Source organism: Denticeps clupeoides, chromosome 5 (assembly GCF_900700375.1).
Source record: "Denticeps clupeoides chromosome 5, fDenClu1.1, whole genome shotgun sequence".
In the NCBI taxonomy this organism is placed as follows: Eukaryota; Metazoa; Chordata; class Actinopteri; order Clupeiformes; family Denticipitidae; genus Denticeps; species Denticeps clupeoides.
Genome location: NC_041711.1, coordinates 27,584,450 through 27,609,787, shown reverse-complemented (window position 1 = coordinate 27,609,787; position 25,338 = coordinate 27,584,450). Strand labels below are relative to the sequence as shown.

Genomic DNA, 25,338 nt, shown 5'->3' with positions numbered 1-25,338 from the left:
TGTTGTGGGAGTGAGAATTTACTTTGTCGTCGGGGTGTTTTCACACAGACTTGTGTCCGTTTGCGTGTCCATATCTGGACACAAACGGAGCAAATGTCAGAAATGTAGAAGGCGTACATTTGAGCATTCTTCAAGGGAGAAAACTTGTACGGGACGATGGAAAACATTTGTACAAGGCCGTTCAAGGTAAGCAGACAAGGGGGCTTACACTTAGCATGCTAGCTAGCAAGCTAGCCGTGTGTGCTGTAGCCAGGTTAGTTGAACTTTTTTTACCACCGTGCACCTAAAGTGACCGCCTGCACCGGAGCCGTCTGTTACTTCGAAGGAAGAGCCACCGCTCGTATGCGTGCGAAGTCCGGGCGTGAAAATACCCAACTCTTTGCCACTAGTTGGCTAGTGTGGCTAACGTGGTTGTAACTTGCAGCATTCAACAGATCCAGTTGGTCGGATGCTGATGTTAGCCACGCGGCTAGCGAGGCTAAGGCAGTGAGGCGGTGCTCTAATCAACTTTGGGGAAAACTTGCTGGAAATCCGAAACGTTTCCCAGAAGAAGCACAGCAGGCTGGCGGCGTCTGCGTCCCTGGCCGGTACCTGCATGTCCCCCTCGGGTTGTAGGCAGCTAGCCAGCACGTTAACCAGTTTGCGCCTCGGCGCAGCGCAAGCTAAGTGCTGGCTGCGTTTGTCTAGGTGGTCGGATAACTGAAGCCCGGCATTTATGTGCTCTGAAACTCGAGCAATGGTGTACACTAGAGAAAAAAAAAAAAAAAAAAAACTGCAAGCCTGGCGAATGTACAGAGATGCATACTAGCTGTAGTTTACTCGGTAGTTCAGTGTATTTTGTTAGTGGACGCCCGAATGGATGCCCTCACTGCATCACTGCGGGTTTTTTTTTTATTTACTGCTGTTGGTCACCACGTTAAGACTATATGAAGTCCCAGTCGTTTCATCTTTAATTCAGTAATATTGTATATGCTACATTCGCTGGATACACACGCCCTCAGTCTCTTACACAGACTTTACAGTTAACCTTATACGTAATTTAATAATCTTAACCTATAGTCACTTAGGAAAGTGCCTTTAACATGCATTATTTGTGCAGGAGTATAATTACTCCGCTTCTTGCAAATTGGGGCTAAGGCCATCAGCTGCTGTTGCCAGCATCCCTGCATTGTGAGGGTAGCATTTCACGGGCCCTGAATTATTCAGTCCTTTATTTACAAGACCTTTGTTCAGCTTGTTGTTCGCTGTGTGCCACTAAACACAAAAATATATGACAAAAATACGTTTTAGTGCAGATTTGTTCTGATTGGTTCTTCTGACATTATTTAGAAAACCTATTTTCCTTTCTTGGAAAGTATGCTATCCTTTAAGTGGTAAAATAAGGCTTGCACTGTTTCCCCACACTGCAATACGGGCGTTTTGCTTGTTCTTAAATATGCCTCTATGCCTTGTCTTTGGTCCTAGCATTTGTAGACGCGCTTTAGGCTTGGTTAAGTTCATATTAGGTTTTGTCGTCTGCTTAAGGGCTGTACATTAGGCACTGTTACAGCATATTGATAGGTGATTATCCCACCTATCTATTAACTTAAGTCAGTTTTGGCTGTCTAATAAGAACCCTGGTTAATCATGACTTGATCCAGCTAACTGAGAAATCCTGTTTTGAGGAACACTCCCACTTTATTCACTTTAAAGCTAGGGTAATTGTCTCTGGAACAAAACAAGCTGATATTTTGCTGCAGTCGTTGAGTAGCTGATCTGAAATGGGGGCCATTTAAAACACAAATGTATGCATAGAGATTTGGTTATGCACTGTATATAAAACTGTATATAAAAAACATTAATGTTAGCACAAGATTTTTCAAAGTATGGCCAGTTTTCCTTCATGGATCTAGACATGTATGGTTCATGAGCACAGAACTTTACTTTCTGTCATCGTTATTCCTTCGTTCTGATGTGTAGATTAAGACTTTTGTCCACAATCCTAAAAAATGGATAACAACCTAAAACATGAATGCAAATTTACAAAAAAGCTTTCAACAAATTAGAACAGGCTAAAGTCATAAATTATGGCCTGGCTTAATGTGTTATAAATTATGTTTGTTACTTATAGTACACTAATGCAGCTTATTGACCACCTGTGTTTGTGTGTGGAGAGAATGTGAAAGTTGGAATATCACAGTGTAGCTGCATGCACTCTACAATGCATTTATGGTTTCTTTAAGTTATAACTTGGTTGGGATGCTTTTTCACTTTTTGAATCGAGTTCTGTGAATTGTGCATAGTGGTCTGATATGTTTACTTCCTTAATAATAATAATAATAATAAAACAGTTTTGAGCAAAATTGTAACTAGTTGTAATTAAAATAAATGTCATTGATTGTTAATGCAGGCAAGCATTTGTGTGTGTAATTGTAGTCTGGAGTGAAAGGTAAAATGTGGTCTTTGTATTCAATCGGTTTCTTGAAATGTAAATGTTTCTAGTAATCCAACTATATCATCATTAGCTGCTGTTACTGAGTGTGTGTGCAACAGAATGTAGTTTATTCCATTGGAGTCTCTTATGTAAGACCCTTGTTTAAGTAATGCAGTGAAGCATATAGTACACATAAGACCGGGAGTCATTGCTTCACAAAATGTAATATTTTTCAGTGGGTGCACATTAGAGCATAATTTTTTTTTCCCCTTTCCAGATGAAAATATATATATATATATATATAACAAAAAAAAAACCACATACATACATAGATATGAGATGTACAAAGGACAGCTGGAGATGGTGATGTAATATATAAAAGTTAACAGCTGGGATTCCGCATGCAAGTTACAATTTGTCATGTTGACAAAATATGAACAAGCATAATGTTATTTAAGTATTTTTTAAATGTAAACTCTACAGCTGAATACAGAAAATACCTAAAGTTTTATACGATCGCTCACATTATACAAATACCTGGTATTTCACTGGTCTTATGGATGTGACTAAAGTCTACTTTCAGTAGAAATGCCCAGATATTCTTTTATCTGGTATACAATTATGCTATATGTTGATGTATCTGTAAAAAGTTTATTATACAACTTCCTGCTGCAGTGCCTTTGCTACAGACACGTTACAGTTACATTTAAACTTACTTATCAAATTATGTATCGCAATATACCATCTGGGGTTCAATCTATATCGCAATATGAATTTTAAGCCATATCGCACAGCCCTAGTTGATTGTGTTATTTCACACATACACCGAGAACTGAAACCTCACGACCGGGAAAATCCAAAACATGGAAGACATTACAATACTATAACAAAAAACGGCATTATCTCTAGTTCTCTTTTCCTTTTATTCAGTCCGATTTGGCGCAGTATGGCAAAGTTTTATATTTTCCTCCTCCCTGCGCACGTCACCATGATGAATAATAATCATCCTGCTGGCCCAGTTCGACAGAGGGTGGCGTGCGACATGTTCGGTTCCGTGTGAGGCAGGGTTTAGCTGCTCATACAGCTGGGAGGGATCACTCGCACTGCTAGATCTTTAGGTGTTCGCTAAGATCGCCTTCTGTCATATCATTTGTGCAAAAAAATTTTTTAATGGGCAAACCATAAATCACATAATTTATTAGTATTTTGGGATCCCTTGTAGATGTTTAGAAAGTAGAAGAATGTTATTATTTAGAATGAAAATTATATCATAAATTATAAAATTATATATATTAGTTAAGGGTATTCATGCTGTGGCGGTTCATTGGATTGAAGTAGTAAAAAAATATTTATTATATTTTAAAACAAGACCCCTTTACCTGAATAGATTCCGGTCACTTGCATTATAGGTTTGGGTATTTGAATAATAGCATTAATTTTTTTTCTCAGTGGTATTATTTCACTTTCACCAGGGACCCAACCAGCTGGAGAAAAGAACTTAACTGTTACAAGTTGTCTTGGTGTAATGCATCTGAAATTTTAATCCTGTCCTGCATGACTCAACAACCCTTGTTTTGCTGGAAGCAGGACACATGCTTTTCCGCAAGACTCTGCGTACTGTCTGGAAGCTTCCAGGACACACTTATCAGGTTTATCCATGCCCCTTTGTGTGTTTGGCTCACCCTCTGAGCTCACCCTGTGAGTGTCCTGAGCTTCATTAAGTACATTTAACATACCTGACTCACTTAGTTTGAAGAAACACTTTGTGAAATATATCTTTAGTTCAAGGCTCATTTTAAGTTGTTTTTCTTGCCAGGTGCACTAAACTAGTTGGTTCCCCATCGGCTGTCTGCTTCTGTCTCATCCATCGTAAACATTTGAAGATGGATTCTTTGGTGAGTGTAGTTGAACATTTTAAATGGTTTTTTTCGCAAGGGGTCTGGGAAACAGCTGTTGAGTATGAGGTGAAATGAGGGAAGGCAGGGTGCGATTCCGGTTTTGGTTACAGTCCACGGCCCAGTTGGAGCCAAGATGCTCCCAGAGGAATCCTCTGGCCTTTCAAACAGTGTCAAATTAATAAGTAAATAGATTGTATCTCCAGGTTAGTGGGACACTTTCAGGACAACTTTTCTGTTGAATATTCTTTACTTTCTTTGTCATGTCCCCACTTTCCTGTTCATTTATTAAAAATCCTTTAGGTATGGATGGGGATATATGTCCAAGAGCAGATATGTCTTTGCTGACACATTATGCTCTTGGACACTGTGTTCAAAACGTGGGAGGCTTTTTGCCCTGGAAAAATGTGCCAACCATGTGATGCCAGTGGTTTTGTTACAGAGAAGCATCCCAGAAATGGGCAGATCCAGAGACACCTCTTTATGAGTTTATGGACAGCAGTCTGAGTGGGATTGCCTTTTTATTAGATACGTAAAACACCAAATTCTGTTTCTATGTGAGCATTCAGTGGTGGTCCTAGAGGACCGTGTGGAAAGCATGTTTGTCACAAGGGGCGAATCTTATCCTTTTCGCTGCAGTGCAGATACAGTCCATTGGTAATCCACTCCTCAGGAGACTTTTGCGTGGGATGACATCATAGAGATTGACGTAAAGCTGTCCGCTGCGCTATCTGCCAGACTAGCGGCACGTGGGAATTCACATGAGTGTGAGACAGCGTTGTGGCTAATGCTTGCTTGGCAGCTGTGTTCGCTGCATAGATGCTGTGTCAAGCTCATGTGGCCTTTTTCCCTATATTATTAACTGATTGTCTGTTTGACACATGCTGCCATTTACTATGCTTTTTTTGAAAAGAGCCCTAAATAAGTTATTTCTATCTAGCTTCTGCAGTCTCATCCAAATTAGTCACCCTGAACATTTTCTTTCTGAATCCTGGAAGACCATAAAATATTGTACTGCTATAAAAACATGTTTCAGTTGTGACTGGAGCATTGAAGTCGTTATGCATGCTGGTTTTTTCTCCCAAGGGAAGAACACACAGAGAAGTGGTTATTGTAAAATGTCATACTGTTCCTCAGGGATGATGCATAAATGAAATAAGGATGCTAATTTCCTCTTTTTACTGAAATGTGAGTTATAAAATAAAGAGACTGTTTCTTTACAAACCAGTCTTGACTGATATATTGTTTGCTGAGACACACTGACAACTTAATAGCAGCAGAAATACCGTTGCTGTTGACATTTGTTAAGCTAAAAAAAAAGCCCTTTAAATCTTAAGTGGGGTTGAGGCAATAACAATAAGTGCTGGTTCAGAATACCTTCTGTTAAGCAGTTTTACCCGTAACATCTCATGCCATGTTTAGCAGAGTTTGATTTGGCCATCATTTTCAGGAACTATGGCACATTGTTTATGGCAGCCAGTAAAAACAGACCTGGTGCTATCGCTAGACTCCAGACCCTCTCTCAGAGCGAGCTGCTGCTCCACAGCAGTCACATGCTCCCAACCTGACAAGCTGCCAGCCTGTGGGAGTGAGCCGCGAACGTGTCAGTCGACAGAGAAAATGAAGCTTTCGGCCTGTTTGGAAATCCCCCCATTGTGTTCAGATGGTTTTTATAACAAAAGGTCTGATTTAACCTTGAATGAGAAGTATTTATAAAACCAAATGGTTTGGCATTTTTTGGTTTAATATTTTATTGATGTCTAGTCTATGCTTATGTATTTTTTTTTATGAATAGCACCATCAGTAATCCATTAAAATGGTAGTAACATCATTTGTTTTACAGAACTCCATTCCTTTTCTTTGGTCTGTAACAGGGCAGATTAATTCGTTTAGCTACTCTGTCCAAAAAAGTTGCATTTTGGAATTAACATCGCAAATAGTCAAGGGGTCAATTGAACCTCTAGAGCACTTTAACAGCAGTTCTACTGCACCAAAGTGTGTACAGGCATGAAAGGACATACAAATATACAGAAGAAGTACAAAGTAGTATACATGGATAGTAAAAGTAAAAAAAAAAATGAAAATATGGGAAGGCTGAAGAAAACAACATAAAAATACATAATAGCTTTAAACCTTAACATTATGGAGGTCTGAAGAAAACTAACTTCAAAATACATGGGGAGTAAAAACATTCTGGTAAAACTGAAGAGAATAGATGACTAACCCTCTATTTAAAAGCAGAGGTTGTAGGGGTGGGCAATATATTGAATGTACTCGATGTATCATGGCTTGTTCCATGTGCAATGTAGTAAATCAAGTACAAATCCTGACATTTATTGTTAAACAGAGATAATTTTTTGAAGTTCAAAGCTTCTTTTTTTCTTAACCCTGTTGGAAGATGCACATGATGTACATGGTCATGTAAAAGGAGTCAAGAAACTAAAACCACTCCAAATGGAGATCAATGAAATGTCTCTAATGGGGTTAAGGGGTGTCCAGTTCTTTAGTAAAACCTGGAATGTCTAGAAAACCCATCTCAGCGGAAAATTATGATCTGGGATTCAGTGGGTCTCATCTGGGTTCAGCAACATTATGTGCCATTTTTTTTTTTTTGCCATTTTAAGATGACCATGCAGGGATAGGGCTCTAATTAAATATGAATGGTTCAGGGAGCACGAGACGTCACTTTCACCCATGGCAACTGCACAGTCCTGTTATTAATATTTTGTAGTGAAAGGGAAGTGATTTTTATTGTGATGCATAGCTATGCATACAGTGCACACAACGAAACGTGTCCTCTGATGTGAACCTTCACTGGTCTCACGTTTCGATTAGATTGTCCATGCCTCGATTATGGGTGCATTGCAATACATCCCTTTTTCTTTCTACATCGCATGTTTTTTTTTTGTTTTTTTTTAAGGTCTCGTTCAACTGTGTGGATGCTATGATTTGAATGTGCAGAAAAAAGGTGCCGCATTCAGACTGAATGCGGCATGCGCTGCTCTCACCATGAGGTTCATGGCTCAGTGCAAAAAGTAGGCGTGGTTTTCTAAATGCTTAATAAGACTGTAGTATCGTGTTGTAGATCTAGGGTGGTAGTGGCCTAGTGGGTAACACACTCGCCTATGAACCAGAAGACCCAGGTTCAAATCCCACTTACTACCATTGTGTCCCTGAGCAAGACACTTAACCCTGAGTTGCTCCAGGGGGACTGTCCCCTGTAACTACTGATTGTAAGTCGCTCTGGATAAGGGTGTCTGATAAATGCTGTATATGTAAATCATCTCACATGTCTCCATTCCTGCTTTGTGTGTGTGTGTTTGAAAGAGACAGACAGAACGCTGCTTTTAAGCCATGGGTGCAATGAAAGGTGCCCGGGGATCAGTGTGTGGGGACAGTACCTTGCTCAGTGGCACCTTGGCGGTATTGAACACGCCACCTTTGATTGCTGGATCTTATACACACATGTCTGTGCTTCATGATTCATAATTTTGTCTGGGCTGATGGATATTGTCTATTCATATTCATATTCTCTCATTTTCTTCTCATGAACCGTTGTTGTGGTTCACATCCTTGTTTTGGTTCGTTTCCTTTCTTACTCTCTTTTACAAAAAATCTGCACGTGGACAGTGGTTTTCTTTAAACTATGCAGAGGACCTCTGGTCAAAAGAGGAGGTGGAGGCTGATGCTGTGGCCGGGCTGTGTATTTGACCTGCGGTGTCTCTGTGTGGTGCACCATGCTAAATGTCAACAAGAGGAACTGAAGAACTCTCTGTTTTCCCAGCACGGGTCATAGAAACACAGTGCCTTCACCCTTGCTCCGACCTCTGGAGCTCCATCGCTGGGAAACAGCTGCTCGTTCTTCCTGAATCCTCGCACACTCATCCCTTATCTGTGTCACGGCGGGGCAGTGACATGTCGTGGGACTTTTGTAAGGTGTGGCCTGAGATCCCGTTATTTAGAACTTGCCCGTCCATCCTTGCTTTTTATTGTGCTTCACGGTTCCGTGTTTTCTGGCATGCCGTTTTTTCCCTCATGGCTATGTTTAGAACTTGATTGTGTATGGCTATTTCAGGAGAAATAGGCGGTTCTAATTCTGGCCCTTTGCAGATAAGGGGTGTGTGTTGGTGTCTGTGCTGCTGTGGTAGCCAGCATTCCAAGACGTTTCTCTCATCCTCCTGTTATAAGAGATGTGATGCAAGGCCTGTGATGTTTCACTTGGTCAGACTTTAACCTTCTGGAGAAGTCAGATTAATTTGCACTCATTCATGTCAAGATGCTATCAACATGCAAGTTCAATCTCTACAAGCAAACTCTCTCTAGGATTCAGGCCTTTCTCTACTTTTTATTTCCCCCATCTTGGTTTGGTCTAAGAAGGTGCATTGTGCATCCCTTCAGGGAGGAAAAGAGGACCTCTGCAGATGGCCAGAGCCAGCCCTGAGAGGAGGGAGGGAGGAGAGGTTATTTGATGACTGTGGCTTTGTGCTGCCACTCCTTGGGGCAGATGGCATGCTGCAGTCTTGGCCAGAGAGGAACGCTCTTAGGTCAGCGCCGAATTTCCAGATCCCCTACCTGGCCAGCCTTGTATCCAGGGCGAAATTGCCTCCCACCCTCCATTCTCTCCACCTCTGTCTCTTTGCCTTATTTGGTTCGCTCAGGAGCTGCACGTTTTTTCTTGTGTTTATTCCTCCTGAGCTGCTTCATAAATATTTTTCTTAATTAGAAACTAGAGTGTCATTTATTTCTCTCTCTCTCTCTCTCTCTCTCTCTGGACACTCTGCTACACATCGGTCCTCCTTTGTTCCTTTTTCTTTTCCTTCGGTTACAGACTGCCTACGGCCGGGGGAAACTGCAGAAATATTGATTGATGAGAGTGGGTGAGCGCAGACTTTGTAAGGAAGGCAAATGGTGAGACGTCGGGGCCTGTTTGGCATATTCAGCTTATTTAAACTGCAAATGGACAATGTTTCCCCAAACTGATTAAGAGGAAAACAGCAAAGTAGTGGGGGGTCCAAAAAGATCCTGATGAAACCGTGGTTGTCGCATCATTCTGTCCCAGCCCTGTTCTGTAGTTACATAATTTTCTCTGCCTGTAGGCTGCCGCAAATGCTGATGCGATGCTTATGGCATACTAGCGTACTACAGAATACTCAGCAGCAGCCTCCTTATATTTATCTGGCTCGACAGAAGACCTTAAAGCCATCAGGGACTCTCTGAGAGGCCTGGGGAATGGCCTGGGAATCTGAGCCATTGCTTGCTAAGAGACGAAGTACTGCGGCAGTCTGACACCCAAAGTGGGTTATGGGCCGAATCTCAGCTTCTCTCCTCTGAAGGGCCCAGCCAAGGTTCCTCAGCAGTGGCAGGAGGGGTTATGTAATAATCCCATGGAACTTTGATTAAAATGATTACCACAGTCCTGACAGCTCGAACAGTTAAAGGGCTAGAGATTCATTATACACCATTGTTTGACTTTCTGTGCAGCTTCAGTTGATAGGATTTTGTTTTGTTAACATGAATCATGAATGTGAAAGGTGGATATTCACCCTGTGGATTGATAACTTATGTAGAGTAAAGGTTTGTGTTGTGTTTTTTTCTTCCATTTATAACAAATAATGACAATGTGAAAAAAAAGTTCACTTTGTGTTTTGGCAAATTTATATATATATATTAAAAAAAAGAGAAAGCATGTGTAAACAAGTATTGAAAGCCTTTGTCATGAAAGCTCAAAATTGAGCTGATTTGCATCCTATTTCTACTGATTTGTCTTTGAGATGTTTCTGCAACTTAATTTGAGTCCACGTGTGGGGAAAAATGTTGATTGGACCTGATTTGGAAAGTCACATACCTGTCTATATATGGTCCCATAGTAGACAGTCAGTAGTAGAAAGTCAAAGGAATTGTCTGTAGACCTCAGACCGAATTGTCTCTCAGCACACATCTGGAGAAAGTTACAGAAATTTTTCTGAGTGTAGGGACCATCATTTGTAAGTGGAAGAAGTTCAAAACCGTAAACTGAGCAATCAGGGGATAACGGGCTTAGTCAAGAAGGTGACCAAGAAGCCGATGGTCACTGTCAGAGCTCCAGAGCACCTTCTAGAAGGACAACCATCTAGGGCCCTATGAAATCAGTCTTATTTTTTCCTAAATTCCATTTTTTTTCTCCATGTTAATTCCTTGTTTTCCGTTATAAACATTTATTCAGCTAAAAACTATGTGTTTATGAAGTGGATGGAGAAAACATAATCTGCAATATGACATCACTTTTGATCACTGTTTAACAAACTACATTTACTCTTTGCTTTTGTGAACCATTTACATGTAAATAATACATGAGTGATTTGGCTCATGCAGGTTTGCTTCTTTTCTCTGTTTCTGAAATGACTTATTGACTGTAAGTGGTCATCACATATGTTCTTACAATAGAGCTGCTCTTCCGATTTAATAAAAATATTTTGGGTATTGTTCCGCTCTTAAACCTAGCATTTAGAGTTGAATTCTGTCATTTTTGCATATGTTGTATATGTGCACACATGCATGGAACCGATTGGGCAAGTGGTCCGGAGTCGACACTGACCCCCTTTTCACTATCGCGGAAATCTATCAATCAGGACTGTATGTTAGAGTGGCCAGATGGAAGCAACTCCTTATTAAAAGGCACCTGAAGGACTCTCAGACCATAAGAAACTAAATTCTCTGGTCTGATGAGACAAACATTGAACTCTTTGTGAATACCAGGCGTCACGTTTGGAGGAAACCAGGCACTGATCATCACCAGGCCAATACCATCAATACAGTGACGCACGTGGTGGCAGCATCATGCTGTGGAGATGTTTTTCAGCTGCAGGAACTGGGAGACTAGTCAGGATAGAGGGAAAGATGACTGCAACAATGTACATAGAAATCCTGGATGTAAACTCGCTCCAGAGCGCTCTTGAATTCAGACTGGCGTGACCGTTCATCTTTCAGCAGGACAACGACCCTAAGCACACAGCCAAGATGTCAAAGGAGTGGCTTCAGGACAACTCTGTGAATGTCCTTGAGCGGCCCAGCCAGAGCCCTGACTTGAATCCGATTGTAAATCTCCATTGGAGAGAGGTGCTGCAAAGAGGAATGGCTGAAACTGGCCAAGGATGGGTGCATTGAAAAAGTATTGAGCAAAGGCTGAGAATACTTGTGCATTCTCAGTTTTTTTTTTTATTCTTAATAAATTTTCCCGAAACCTCAAGTAAACCTTTTTTCATGTTGTCATTATAGGGGGGTGGTTGTAGAATTTGGAGAGAAAAAATACATTTTGGAATAAGGCTGTAACATAATGTGGAAAAAGGGATGCGCTGTGAATAGTTTCCAGATGTATTGTAGAATTCGGTAGAAAAGGAACAAGTAATTTCTTTCATTAATTTGTTTGCCATTTTGACCTCAGCACCCATGTATTTCTGGATCCCTTTGTTTCTGTTTTTTGATCCCCAGGGCAGTGATGTCCCGCCATGTTCCTATGTGACACCTTGTTCAGAGACTCCGAAGGCTGACGCGGCTCCTGTTGAATACTAAGCGGGCAGAGAATGAGTCGACAAGTTCCTAGAACCATGTGAGTGGCAGAGGACCTCGATCAACTGCTGCCATCTGCTCCCATTCTGTGCTCTGGCACTGCTTCATTTGAGCTTACTGCCTGAACTGCTGTCCTGCATGTCAGTTTCAGTATAGCCACCATTGCGGTTCCTAGGCTTTCTCTCAGGCTTTCAAATTGTGTGTGGTGTTTATGTCCCCTGTCTGTGTCTGCCATGTGGATGTTTGGCAGAAGTCTCGTGTCAGGAATGCTGCAGGTTGGCAGCTGGTGCGGTGCTGTGGTTGGCTCTGCCACCGAGAGTGAATTAGATTTGCATGGTCTGGCACCACCTGGTGAATGAGGCACCTCATCAAGCGGCCAGAGCACGGAGGTCAGGTTTCACTTTTGTTATTGCCAGGCATCTCCGTTCCACATTTCATCTTATCTTTACAAGGAGATCCTCCGCCCTAAATGGCCTTGGCTTGTTGTAAACAACACGCTGTTCCCACCTCCCCAAACAGGCTCTTACTAGCTGTTTCATGGTAACTTGGGCGCTTGTGTTCCATTCCCTGTAACTTATATGACTGAGCACAACAAGCCCCGCACTTGATGGACACAACCGCACTGACCTCGGATGTCTGTCTCTATGATCCCAGGCATCTCAGTGCACCCACGTGTTGGCTGCAGTGCACATTATGTAACCAGACAAAAGCCTGGCTGGGCTGTGCACAAATCTCTGCTCCGTGTTGGCCACCACCCTTTTGTGCTCTCTGGGTGATCAGCTAGGAGACTCTGGCAACAACCATTTTAAAAAGCAGCCGTCCTTCTTTACCTGAAACGAGGCCTGTAGTCACACGAAGCCCTGAGAAAATGTTGGTGTTGGCTAGATGATCTGCAATATTTATGAGGTGACATCACACTTAGCAGGGTATTAACCCTATCTGTTCTCATTGATGCGAACAATTTCCTTTTCTACAGGGCACCATTACGGTGTGGCAGGTGGCAGCTTTGTTGCAGATTGTTTTCGTGTAGCTGTTTTCGTGTAGGATGGTGGAAGGCTTCATAAGAAACAGCATACCAAGATCCTTCTATCCACCAGTCTGTTTTTACTGAAGGTCAACCTGCAATCCTAGCAGTTGTTAAAAAGGGTGATGTTGTTTTTATTTTTTGCAACCTAACATGAAATACAGGACTGGAAAAGTGAAGGGTCCAGTGTACCATGAACAAAGTTCATCTACAGATTGTCAATTTTGACAAAAGGTGTCCGCTCCAGTAAACAATCAATCTAATGAATTAATTTGGGGGAATAGTTAGTCAGTGGTGACTTTCAGGAAACGTCTGTCCTTGCCTGTCCATTCCTGTCGCCTCCCACCTTTTCATGGATTTTCGTTTTACAGTCAGCTATGATTTGATGTTGGTAATATCCATATGTACATGGATACACCAAAGCCATTAAAAGGACAATAAAAATATTTAATCTTACTAGCTAGTTTAATTGTGGAACTGGATGATTGCATGTTTTCTGGAGTTGATGGGCTAAGATCCTCCTGAGGCAAGTGTGCTGTTGTTGCCAGGGTGGTGCACAGGGCCTGAAAGGCCTTTTCATGTGGTGACTTTCCTTCCCGTGTAAGACGCGAACAGATTGTCTTTGTGTGGTGGGGGAGCTGGAAAGGGAGAGAACTCATGACTAATCAGCCGTTCTGGTGAAAAGTTCACTGAGTCAGAGCTGTAGGAGGAGCAGAGGGTGAGGGAGATGTAATTGTGTGTTCAGCAACATCACCTAAAAAAGAGCTGAGGACTGTAAGAACAGGTCAGGCCTGTATATTCCTGCTAGCAGCTTTTAGGCTGGTCTGGTCTTAGCAAATTCGCAATGTCAGTTTGTCACGCCTCCTCTTCCGTTATGAACGTGTCACTGCTTGCGTCAGTTTAGGTGATATTAACTATTGTGTTTACACGTAGCTAGGGGTGTGATGCTATCTGGTGATGTAAAGTTGTTTCATAAAGCAGCACCCGTGATTTCTGATATAAACTTACGGGATGCCCCCACCTCTTTTAAGACATCTGCATGGAAATATTTGTCTGTTCAATAGAATTCTATCATCAGCTTGGGAGGTGAACTCATGTCCAGCATCCCCTTCACTGCCCTCTGCTTTGTCATTCTTCTATTCTTCTCCGCCCTTTCCACAGCTGCGCTCATACGTACACAGTAAAGGTGTCAAAGGTGATGTCATGTGCTGCTGAACTGAATTGTGGGTCTGTCGTTGCATGTTGTGTGTTGCAGACTGTAAAAACGTCTGATGTGCGGTGCGAATGCTAGCTAAACAGTTGCGTTAGGCCCGTCGTGTTTTCGTGAGTGAGAAGGACTGGTTGCTGCTGCTGTGCTCCTGGCATGGCCGACGTTCCTCACCATCAAGTGTTGATCTAAATCCTATCTGTGTGGGGTTTACATTTACATTTACTGCATTTGGCAGACGCCCTTATCCAGAGCGACTTACAATGTGCTTTCAAGTTACCATCGATGAAGAGATCAATTCTGGTTCATTAGGACCCCCAACTATGAATACAATCTGTTGTAGATTCTGTACACAAGTTTGACAATAAGAAAGTTACTAATTAATCTAAATATTCTTTAAAGAGGAAGGTCTTGAGCTGTCGTTTGAAAATACTCAGTGACTGAGCTGTTCTGACCTCGGGGGGAAGATCATTCCACCACCGAGGGGCCAAGATGGAGAAGAGTCTAGCTGAATGTTTTCCTTTTACCTTTAGCAATGGAGGGACCAGGCGAGCAGTACTGGAGGCTCGGAGAATACGCGGTGCAGTGGGAGGTGTAATAAGGGCACACTGGAACTGGAACTGGAATTATGGTCCCAATGGAACTGGAACTGGACACTGTTTGGCATCACTTGTGCAAAATTGTGTACTGTATGATCGAGTAAATATTGCTAATCATTGTAATCAACCTCAATTTTTACCGCAGTCTCATAATGGCCTACACCTGCATGATACGTATTATGCGCAAATGATTGTTGCAAACCTTTACCAAGAGACCAAGGCAAAGGTTGTACAGAAAAAAATCGCCATAAAATGCTTGGACTATGATCAGTATGGCAAGCTATATTAGAATTACAGCCTACACAATCAATAGTGACTGTGAAATGGAAAATGTTGTGCTGCAGACTTGCCTACTATTCAAGTCTCCCACATAACAAACATAGGCAGCTTTTTTTAAAACTTGTTCTCATGAACCCAATATCATGACCTGAGCTACATGTATGGTCACACCTTTACCCAAAATACATTGTTCCATACCATTGGATTCATCCCATTAATCTGTATTATGTATAAGACTGGGGTGAAATTCATTTACATGTGCTGATACTTAGATTAGTTCAAGACCTTTATTGTCACTATACAAGTACAGCGAGATAACGTTTGGATCAAACCAGCAGATGCATATTTAAACTAGGCTTACATTTACATTACATTTACATTTACAGCATTTATCAGACGCCCTTATCCAGAGCGACTTACAATCAGTAGTTACAGGGACAGTCTCCCTGGAGCAAGTTAGGGTTAAGTGTCTTGCTCAGGGACACAATGGTAGTAAGCGGGATTTGAACCTGGGTCTTCTGGTTCATAGGCGAGTGTGTTACCCACTAGGCTACTACCACCCTTATTCATCAGCTTATTCATCAGAGATAAGCAAATAAACAGTTTGCTTGGTGCTGTTGGGCGGTGCCTAGTCCAGTCTATTGCATCAGGCTTTTGTAGATCTTAATATTAATTATGGCAAGAAATCTCATAACGATTTACCTGTGGGTGTGGCCATTGTAAATGTCACATTGTAAATGTCATAGCAACTGGATCATAGCAAAATCTCTAGATTTTCATTCATCCGGTTTTAATGGTTATATATATATACACATTTCAAATTGATTTAAATATGCTTATTTCAGTTTTGTATTTTGTAATTTTAAGCAAAAACATTTATTGAAATGTTTAAAAAAATGCTTCATACACAGAACAAAAAGTCCTGTATAATCTACTTTCTTTTAACAAAAAATGCTCTTTTAAGTTTATTTTAAGTGAATACTCACTTCTTTCATCAATTTCTGTATTGTATTAATTTTGCTTTGTTGCACATTCTCGAACACCATTAAATGAAACTGCTACAGTTTAGGCCATAGGCCCTGGGAAATACATCAATGTAAATGCTGCGTGATCTGATCTGCAGGGAAATATACTTGCAAGTGACTTGCCATAAATGAGAGATCAAATACATGTGCGAAGCGACATCGTGGTTTTTCAATCAATTGTGCAGCCCTAATAAATACATCCTTTTTTCTTTTTTTTTTTTTGGAAAAAGGCAGAGCTCATCTTCTGCTTCTCGGTGGGGGAGGATCATGTACGGTGTGAAGAGTCAGGTTTTAAATAGCACCGTGAGGCTGCTTTTCTGTGAAAGTTTTTCCTCCTCAGCATTATTGGCCAGTGAACTGAGCAGAATGAATCCTGCTGTGCTAGTCATGGGAGGGACATGTGACCAGAGGGGGCAAATGCATCTCTGATGATTCACTGTTGCAGGTTCATAATAAGGGAAAGTAAATAAGCAAGATATGTAGGAAAATCAAGATGTGCTGAGGATTTTCTGGGGGTACATCGGGACCCTATGAACATAATCAAATAAATCAAGGCTGCAACTGTAGTCTTATCTAGTTTTGCTCATATCTTTTTTTTCTCTTGTCCTCTGTAGGTGTGACCTGTGAGTGAAGTAATCATTGAAGTGTGTCCTAGTTGGAGGGGAGTCTGGTGCCCTTTGTTTTCTCTCCTAATGTCCCCCGCCGCATTGTAAATTCATGATCACATGACCTTGGATATGGACGCAGTCCTGTCCGACTTTGTCCGTTCTACTGGAGCTGAACCAGGACTGGCCCGAGACCTGCTAGAAGGTAGACTATCCCCTCCATAAGTCTCTGTTTTTATGTTTCATGTCCATAACAGATGTCAGTGCAACTTAAAGCAGTCTGAGAGATCCAGTTAAGGGAAAAAAAAAAACATTTTAAAAACTTGATCCATATGCTGTGAAATGAAGCCAGGACTAGTCCAGCCCACGTTGCCTAGCAACGCATTTTGCAGATAAGAAAACGGTTATAAATGCATTGTCTGGCAGAATGCTGTGCTGACTTGTGTTTGCATAGGTAACGGACTGTATGGCCTTACCTATGATAAACTGTCAAGGTCTTGATTGCCTTATAACAGCATTCCCAAAGAATGCACTATTATTTATAATATGGCCCAATGGATTTTCACAGGTAAAAACTGGGATCTGACCGCTGCCTTGAGTGACTTTGAACAGCTGCGTCAGGTGCATTCTGGAAGCCTGACATATTCTTTTGAGGAAGAACGAGAATTTGCTTCCTCAGAAAAGGAGATGGCAAAAGTTGCAAGGCCCCTTCTTCATCGTCAGGATGAAGTGGTGCAAGGTAAGACTATTTAACTGTGTGTAATTGCCTGAAGTAAGAAATTCAGATTCAAGATTCATTGAGTAGTCAGTACAATCTAATTCCATAAATTTTCACAATAACGATCACTTCACTTTTGAAGAGAAAAAAACAACAACATTTTCTTACCCTTTACAGCCAGTGAAAAGCGCCTTTCCAGGGGAATCTCTCATGCCAGTTCTACTATTGTGTCCTTGGCCCGCTCCCATGTGTCAAACACCGGGGGCAGTAGCAGCGAGGCACTTTTAGACACCCCTCTCTGCACCTTCCAGCTGCCTGACCTCACTGTTTACCGGGATGATTTCCGCAACTTTATTGAGCGAGACCTCATTGAGCAGTCGATGATGGTGGCATTAGAGCATGCAGGTGAGTCATCACTGCTGTTCGAGTCCTCTGATTTCTTGGTGGTTTTAAATGAATTACATGGGGGGGGGGGAAAATAACCAATATTGTGTTTTTATTTTTTATTGAAAAAATGTAATCTGTGGGAAATTTATCCAAATGTGTACAGCATGTAGGAACCAATATCCATGATCGGAATAATTCTCCAGTATACTCAAGAGAATATCCTGACTCAGACTCATTAAGACCAGAGTTAATCTTAAACAAAATTATATCCAGTTGTGATAAGATAATACAACCATTAAGTAATGGTGGGGCAGGTGACTTTACATTCAGTGCAGTTGAACTTTGGCCATTATTCAGTTTATATGTTACTTTAAATCACATTAGAAGAAGAAAAGTATACTCCAGCATTCCCGATTAGCTCACTCTTAGCATGAAACATAAAGTACACACTTATTCCCACCTATTACTGGCATGCTTTGGTTTTCTTTTGACCTTTTTTCATCTGCATAAACAAAAGGCTCAGACATTTGAGTGATCAAACCAAAGAGTTTTACTGCAACCCCCCCTTTAAACCAGAAGTGTGTGCTGAAGCTTAAATCCTGTTTTGTGCAGGGAGATTGAACTGGTGGACACGGGTAGGACCTGGCTGCCAGAGTTTACTGCCTCTGGCGACAAGTGGAGATGGAAACTGTCTTCTGCATGCAGCATCACTTGGTAAGTGTGAGCACAGTCAGCAATTCAGACATAATGAGTTTCACACAGAGAAGTGTGTAATGCATGCTATTTATGGTCAGCAGCACCAATCTGTTTAGCATAGCTAGAGGATGTACTGTTGGACATTAGTTACAGTTGGTTTACTGTAAAAGTTACAGTACAGTTTAAAAACCACACCTCAAAAATGTCCCATGTCATCTTTTTGTTTTGTGAATTCATGTCTGGCCTGATTCAACCAACACAAAATGTTTTGTCATAGCTGGCATCCCTTTGTGGATTTGTCATATTTTGAATTCTAATAAAAAATGTGTATGCACAGGGATGTGGGGTTTTCACGATCGTGACCTGATGCTTCGGAAAGCACTGTATGCGCTGATGGACCACGGACAGGAGAGAGAAGCCCTCAAGCGTCGGTGGAGGTGGCAGCAGACCATGCAAAACAAAGAGGTAGAACGTTGTTGACATCCACTATACTTTTCTTTTGTTTTGCGTGTCACAGGGTTTCTTGTCGGTGTAAAACTCTAACACTGTGTGTGTAAACAGTCAGGATTGGTGTACACTGAGGAGGAGTGGCAGAAAGAATGGAACGAGTTGCTCAAGTTGGCATCCAGTGAGCCCAGAATACACTACAGCACTAATGGCAGCACTGGGTATGCACTGCTTTGTACAGATATTTTTTCTTTTGTGTAATGTAGGTGAGATGCTAATTAGTCTTGGTGTTTGCCAATTAGACATTTCAGCTTAATAAGAATAGAAAAGGTGGTAACTGGTATTTTTCTGACTGATATTTTGGGCAGGGCGGAGACATCAGAAGAGCCAGTGTATGAGAGTCTGGAAGAGTTCCATGTGTTTGTGCTGGCCCATGTGCTGCGCAGGCCAATTGTAGTGGTGGCCGACACAATGCTGCGAGACTCCGGGGGAGAGGGTAAGACCTTCTTGAAAAGCTGTTTCCAGAACACAGCTTCCATTGTTGTTGAATAGCTCAATTCAGATGTGTGTGAAGCAGAGCATACACAGATTATAGCTTTAATGGGTTTTTGCTGCATGGTGAAAAATTGCCGCAGGTGTTCCTTTGATGACTGGCATCGTTTTTGTCTGATGATAAATGGGACAGAATGTACTGAACTTGTTAAAGGACTATACACCTTTACATTTTTCCACTAGCTTTTGCACCAATTCCATTTGGAGGCATTTATCTACCCCTAGAAGTACCAGCCATCAAGTGTCACCGTTCACCCTTGGTGCTAGCCTATGATCAGGCCCATTTCTCTGCTCTTGTTTCAATGGAGCAAAAGGAGGGCTCCAAAGAGCAAGGTAACACCCCTCTTTTTCTCAGAACCCCCATATGACATATAATGTGAAATATTCTAGAATGTCTTATTTAATCCCGACCCTCTGTTCCACAGTGGTGATCCCTCTAACTGACTCGGATCATAAGATCCTACCTTTGCATTTTGCTGTGGATCCTGGCAAAGACTGGGAATGGGGCAAGGATGACAGTGACAATGTGATGCTCGCAAGGTACAAGCACAAAATGGCCAGAATTTTGCCACAGTATATTAGATGTGATGCCTGAGAAGTGTCTGCTAATATAATGTCAAGCATGACCTAAATGAGGAAAGACTGCCTGATAGCACGTTTTGTGTAATTATTTCTAACAACCAGAAGAAAGAATTGCTTGTACAACAACAACAAAGTGAAGTGATTGTCACATGTGACAGCACAGCACACGATGCACACAGTGAAATTTGCCCTCTGCATTTAACCCATCACCCTGAGTGAGCAGTGGGCAGCCATGACAGGCGCCCGGGGAGCAGTGTGTGGGGACGGTGCTTTGCTCAGTGGCACCTCAGTGGCACCTTCGGGATTCGAACCGGCAACCTTCTGATTACAGGGACGCTTCCTTAACCGCTAGGCCACCAGTAGACATCCTAAACAGTCACTTTTAAAAAAGATATTTGGGACCACATCTGCTACCAAATGAAGAATGCAGATAGACAAGCAATGCTATAATTCTGATTGGCAAATTATTGTAATTCGTGAGCCCTTCTCCACATGCCATCACCCACAGGCTGCTGTGGTCTTTCATTCATGTTCCTTTTTGTTTTTAATTTGCCAAAAGCCATTAATTCCCCTGTCATGCTTAGAGGGGTCCGAGTAGGGACGACCCACAGGACTTGGTGTCGCTGACAGGGGATTGGCCTCTGCTCCAGATTAGTGACACTTGACAGTTAGTGGGGGGATTATCAGGCAAAGCCTGCTCAGAATAGGGCAGTGGGAAATGCAAAAATAGCACAGAGCAGGACAAGGGATATTTTTAAATAGATATATATGAACGTCAGAGGCTTAGTCATTCAGTAGTTGCACCCATGCATTTTACATAATTTTATATTATATAGATATAAAATTGTATAGATAGTGTGTTTTTGTGCTTGATCGAATTAATCATGTCTATATCTCATTCTTTTGTTTCTCTTCTAGTGTAACCCTTTCTCTTGAGGCAAAGCTGCAACTTCTGCACACCTATATGACAGTAACATGGCTACCACTTCCTTGTGAGGTACAGGTGAGCTTCCTGGGATAGGTACAGAGATAGGTTCATAATTCCATTTAAATATATGAACACCTGGATGATTAGTCTGTGTTTTCTGCGTGTACAGCAAGCACCCTTGGCCCAGCCAGAATCACCGACAGCCTCAGCTGGGGAAGAGGCCCGAACACCGCCTGACTCTGGGGAGTCTGACAAGGAGTCGGTCAGCAGCAGTTCCAATGGCAATGGAGACAGTAGTGGAGCTGGAGCGGGCGGGGGCTCCGCTAAGACTAACGGTGGCTCGTCTAGCACGTCCAGCTCCTCCAGCTCGAGTGGAACAGGTACCGTGAGCAAGGAGAAGAGCAAGAAGGACAAGGAGAAGGACAAAGACAAGAAACGTGCTGACTCAGTGGCCAACAAGTTGGGCAGCTTTGGTAAAAGCCTTGGCAGCAAGCTGAAGAAGAATGTGGGTGGTCTGATGACTGGCAAGAACGCAGGAGCTGGCAGTGGTGCCAGTGGTAAGGGAGACACTCTGGAGAAAAAGAAAGGGTCCCTGAGGGGCCGTAAAGGCAGCAAGGATGGTTCCTCTACACAGACGGGCTCAGAGGACTCTAGCAAAGGCTCGCCCTCCTCCAGCAGTGACAGGCAGAACTGCAGCGGCAGCTCAGGTGACGGCGACCCATATAAGTACAGCACAGATGTGAAAGTGAGCCTGGGCATCTTACGAGCGGCCATGCAAGGCGAGAGAAAGTTCATCTTTGCTGCACAGCTCACCACCAGCAACCGCCAGCCCTTCCAGGAGGAGATGATCCAGCGCTACCTTTCTGATGCAGAGGAACGTTTTCGAGCCGAACAGGAGCAGAGGAGGGAGGCGCAGCGCAAAGGCAGTGCACCTCTGGCCACCACAAATGGCACCCAGCTAAAGAAGGATGTCGGAGCTGGAGTGGAGTTAAGTTACCGCAGCGGAAGCTATGATCCCAAGGAGGATCTTGTGGACTGCTCGGCCGTGTCATTCAGCAGCCTTCAGCCCTCCGCCTTCAGCCCTTCCATGTACTCAGGTGTGGTGCCCATCCCACGGCCCACCTTCATTGACCAGACCCCCGCCCCTCTCCCGCAGCACCTGCACATGCACGGCTACATGGACACGCGCCGGCAACTGGCAGGTGGCTCGCCGTCTTGTGTCGCATCCTCCTCCTACCCTGGCCTGCCTCCCTATGCCACCCTACCCCGACACTGCCCGGTGGCACAGGCCACCCCCCACTCCCAGTATCATCCCCCGTCCTCTGTGGCCAGCCCGTCACGCATCAACTCCTGCTTCTCAAGCTACCATCCAGAGCAGGACCTGCCGGACTATCCTCTGGAAGCAGTTGAAGCTGGGTACACCAATGGCTTCCGGGACATTCACGCGAACTTGGACGGTCGGAATGGGCCACCTCCGGTGAGGCACTACTCTCTGGGCAGTGCTGGGGGGCTGGCCAGCTTGCAGTCCAGCCGCTGCAGAACACCGAGCTGTAATTACTACGGACACCCTGAGACGGGTAACTATTGCTCGTACTGCTACCGCGAGGAGCTGAAGAGAAGGGAAACGGAGTCATCCATTCACAGGTTCTGAGGAAGGTAGTCCGGGTGTCTCTTTTATGCTCTGTCCATACGTGGAATTCGCAAGTGTCCCGGCGGGGTCAGTTCCGCTTCAGCAGCAAAATGCCATGGACATTTTGAACCGTGAAGAGGAATTCCCAGTGTTGAGGTTTGGGATTGTATGCATTAGTGACATGGAGGATGTTGAACTGTAGGGTACATTTTTGCTGTGTCTGGAGCAGGCGCTGGGGTGTAAACTGCCCTTCTCTCTCTTTCACCCTGTCCATCTTCCTCTCCAGCCCTGTCTCACCTCTGCTTTCATACTTATACGTTATCACAGATGCCCCCTAGTGGAGAGAATGTAAAACAAGTATTTTGTTTTTATTCAAAGCACACTTTGCTTCATATTCATCTTCACAAACCCAGGTATGCACTAAGCACAACTAGGAAGATCATTTAATCTTCATTAATGCAGACAGTTGTCCAAAAAAAAGCAGGTTGGTGTGGGTTTGAAATGGTCCTTGTTTGAATTTGTGCAGAATTGTAAACAAAATTATATTCTGTGGTTCTCACTGGAAAATATCTCAAACCTTAACCTCATGAAATTTGATGGTCAGCTTTCATTGAAAGTCATGGTTAGCCATTCAGATCAAACAGCAAACTGGCCTGTCGAGGGTTGTTCAAAATGCAATGATCTGTTTGTCTTGACAAGTTTACTGACACTTTGTGTATGTAACTTAAAATGAGTTTGAAGTGGTGCTTCAGTTTCATCTCAGTTTCACAGTGATTGTCCACGTGTATGGACTCTGTTCATTCAAACTGCTGCCATTACATGTCATTTACTCATGAAAGGCACTTGGAGGCAAAAGAGCCAGATAAAATCAACTCTTGTACACCTGATTGTAATCCTTACTCAATAGCTATACTGTACACACATTGTCTGTCATGTGTGTGTCAATTGCTTGGATTGGTGTTTTTCTTAGCTGGTACAGGATGTTCATTCCCTCTTCATTTGAAAGTCACTAAAGAATTTTATTCTTGTGCTCCATAGAATAATATGTAGATTTGCGTCAGCTAAATTTTTTCACCTGACCAGTGAAACATAATAATAATTTTTTTTTTTGCTGTTTGGCATATATAACGGCAGGTAATTGTTGACTACAATCCACCTAATGTTAGTCTAATCTTAAAGGGTAGGGCTGGGTGATATTTCTCTCCTTTTTCACTGAAACTCAGATTTGGAACACTGTAAATGTAGTCAGTGTATATATATTATGTGACCGACAGTCTTAATAATAGTTATAGAATGTTTTATGATATACCAGTATTGTACTTCAACTTGACTATATGAATACTCAAATAATGCTTAAGATATCTTGCGCCCAGCCCTACTTCACAGTCTAAGGCTTGTATTTTAAGAGGTCATGTTAAACCTACTCACATTTAATATTTAAAGAGTTTTCAAAAAGTTTCATCTGTTCTTTAAACATGATGTTATTTTTGTTTCATACATGGTAATCATCACACCAAAACAATCATGGGGCTAAGTAATTATCAGAAAAGAAAATATACTAAACTGAGGAGCTGCAAAATTGAACAATAATTTTAGTGCTTTATGTTTTGGGATGTTGGACCCAACATTCAAATGACCACACCCATACTCAACAGGTTTCCTGCAAAATCTACAACTATACAGTATTTAACTTTGTGCTAGTCTAATCCAGGACACATTCTGACCTCTGTATATAGAATAGGTCACTAGGCCTCTCTCTGCACAAAGTGAAGCACTTTTCTTAAGTCCTGAGGTCGTGTGTGTGTGTGTGTGTGTGTGTGTGTTGATGTTAGACTGTTATGTCCTCTGCGTACTGTCTGGACTTCAGACAGCGGCTTCCACAGTGCCAGATGCATCGCCCCCACCTCCTGAGGAGAATTGGGCTTTTGTTAAGATGGCATCATTTTTGCTGTTTCCTAGTTGCCTTTTCAGTCTCGTCCCTACTTGCAGCGTGTCATTCTGAGGCTTTGTTTGCATTTGAGAAACATCTCCTTTTAAAGCCATTAACGAGTTGAACTGAACAATCTCTCCTTTTTTTATACGAACTGCTTCTGATGCCCCTGCATTCTGATTGCCTCAGGGCAGGCCACAGTTGTTTTTGATGCTGCTGCCATACAGAGAAAAAAGCCAGACAACACTTAACCAATAGGAACTCTTTTTCTCTCAGATATGTGCTAATAAAACACATGAAACCATAAACCTGAAAGTATAATATGTCTTAAAGAAGGTCAAACATGAATTGCCATTCTGTACACTGGAGAGCAGGTTGTTAATTTAGCAGTGAAATGGCATTTGGCTGTAAATATGACAGTATATTTACTGTATTTATCTCATTAAAACATTCTAGAGTGGATCTGAACCCATTGTTGTATCCTTAACAGTCAGTACTCTGAAATGGTAAGTCAGCAATGACTTATTTCTGGCAATACTAACATGCACAAGTAAGGTGAGGGGCTGATTGTTGCATAAAATATAATTTTTTATGTACTGTGTAAGGCAATAACATGCTAAAGACAGCATTTCTGAGCACACCTTGGTTTTTAAAAGGTTCTTCTTATTTATTTGACATTCTGTGCCGTGCCCAGAGGGTGGCAGGATTGCCTTGCCGCTTTCCCGAATGTTGGGCAACAAGTGAACATGGTGGAATTGAATCTTACTGTTTTATAGGTTGTTGAGCAATGTAAATAAATGATGCTGGCCTACTGTAAAAAAAAAAAAAAAGTCTTTATTTTTTACCCATCAGCCAGCTATCTAGTGATTTCAGACG

The 25,338-nt window shown here is 42.4% G+C and overlaps 1 protein-coding gene across 1 annotated transcript; it reads left to right on the top strand.

Annotated features, from left to right (window-relative positions):
• otud7b (OTU deubiquitinase 7B) lies at positions 1-25,338 on the top strand. The gene is given in 12 exon segments (XM_028981667.1): positions 1-186; positions 16,602-16,797; positions 17,161-17,331; positions 17,488-17,715; positions 18,310-18,411; positions 18,731-18,858; positions 18,955-19,061; positions 19,209-19,336; positions 19,576-19,727; positions 19,730-19,932; positions 20,893-20,977; positions 21,072-25,338. Coding segments are annotated over 11 exon segments (2,871 nt in total). The 5' UTR covers positions 1-186; positions 16,602-16,712; the 3' UTR covers positions 22,554-25,338.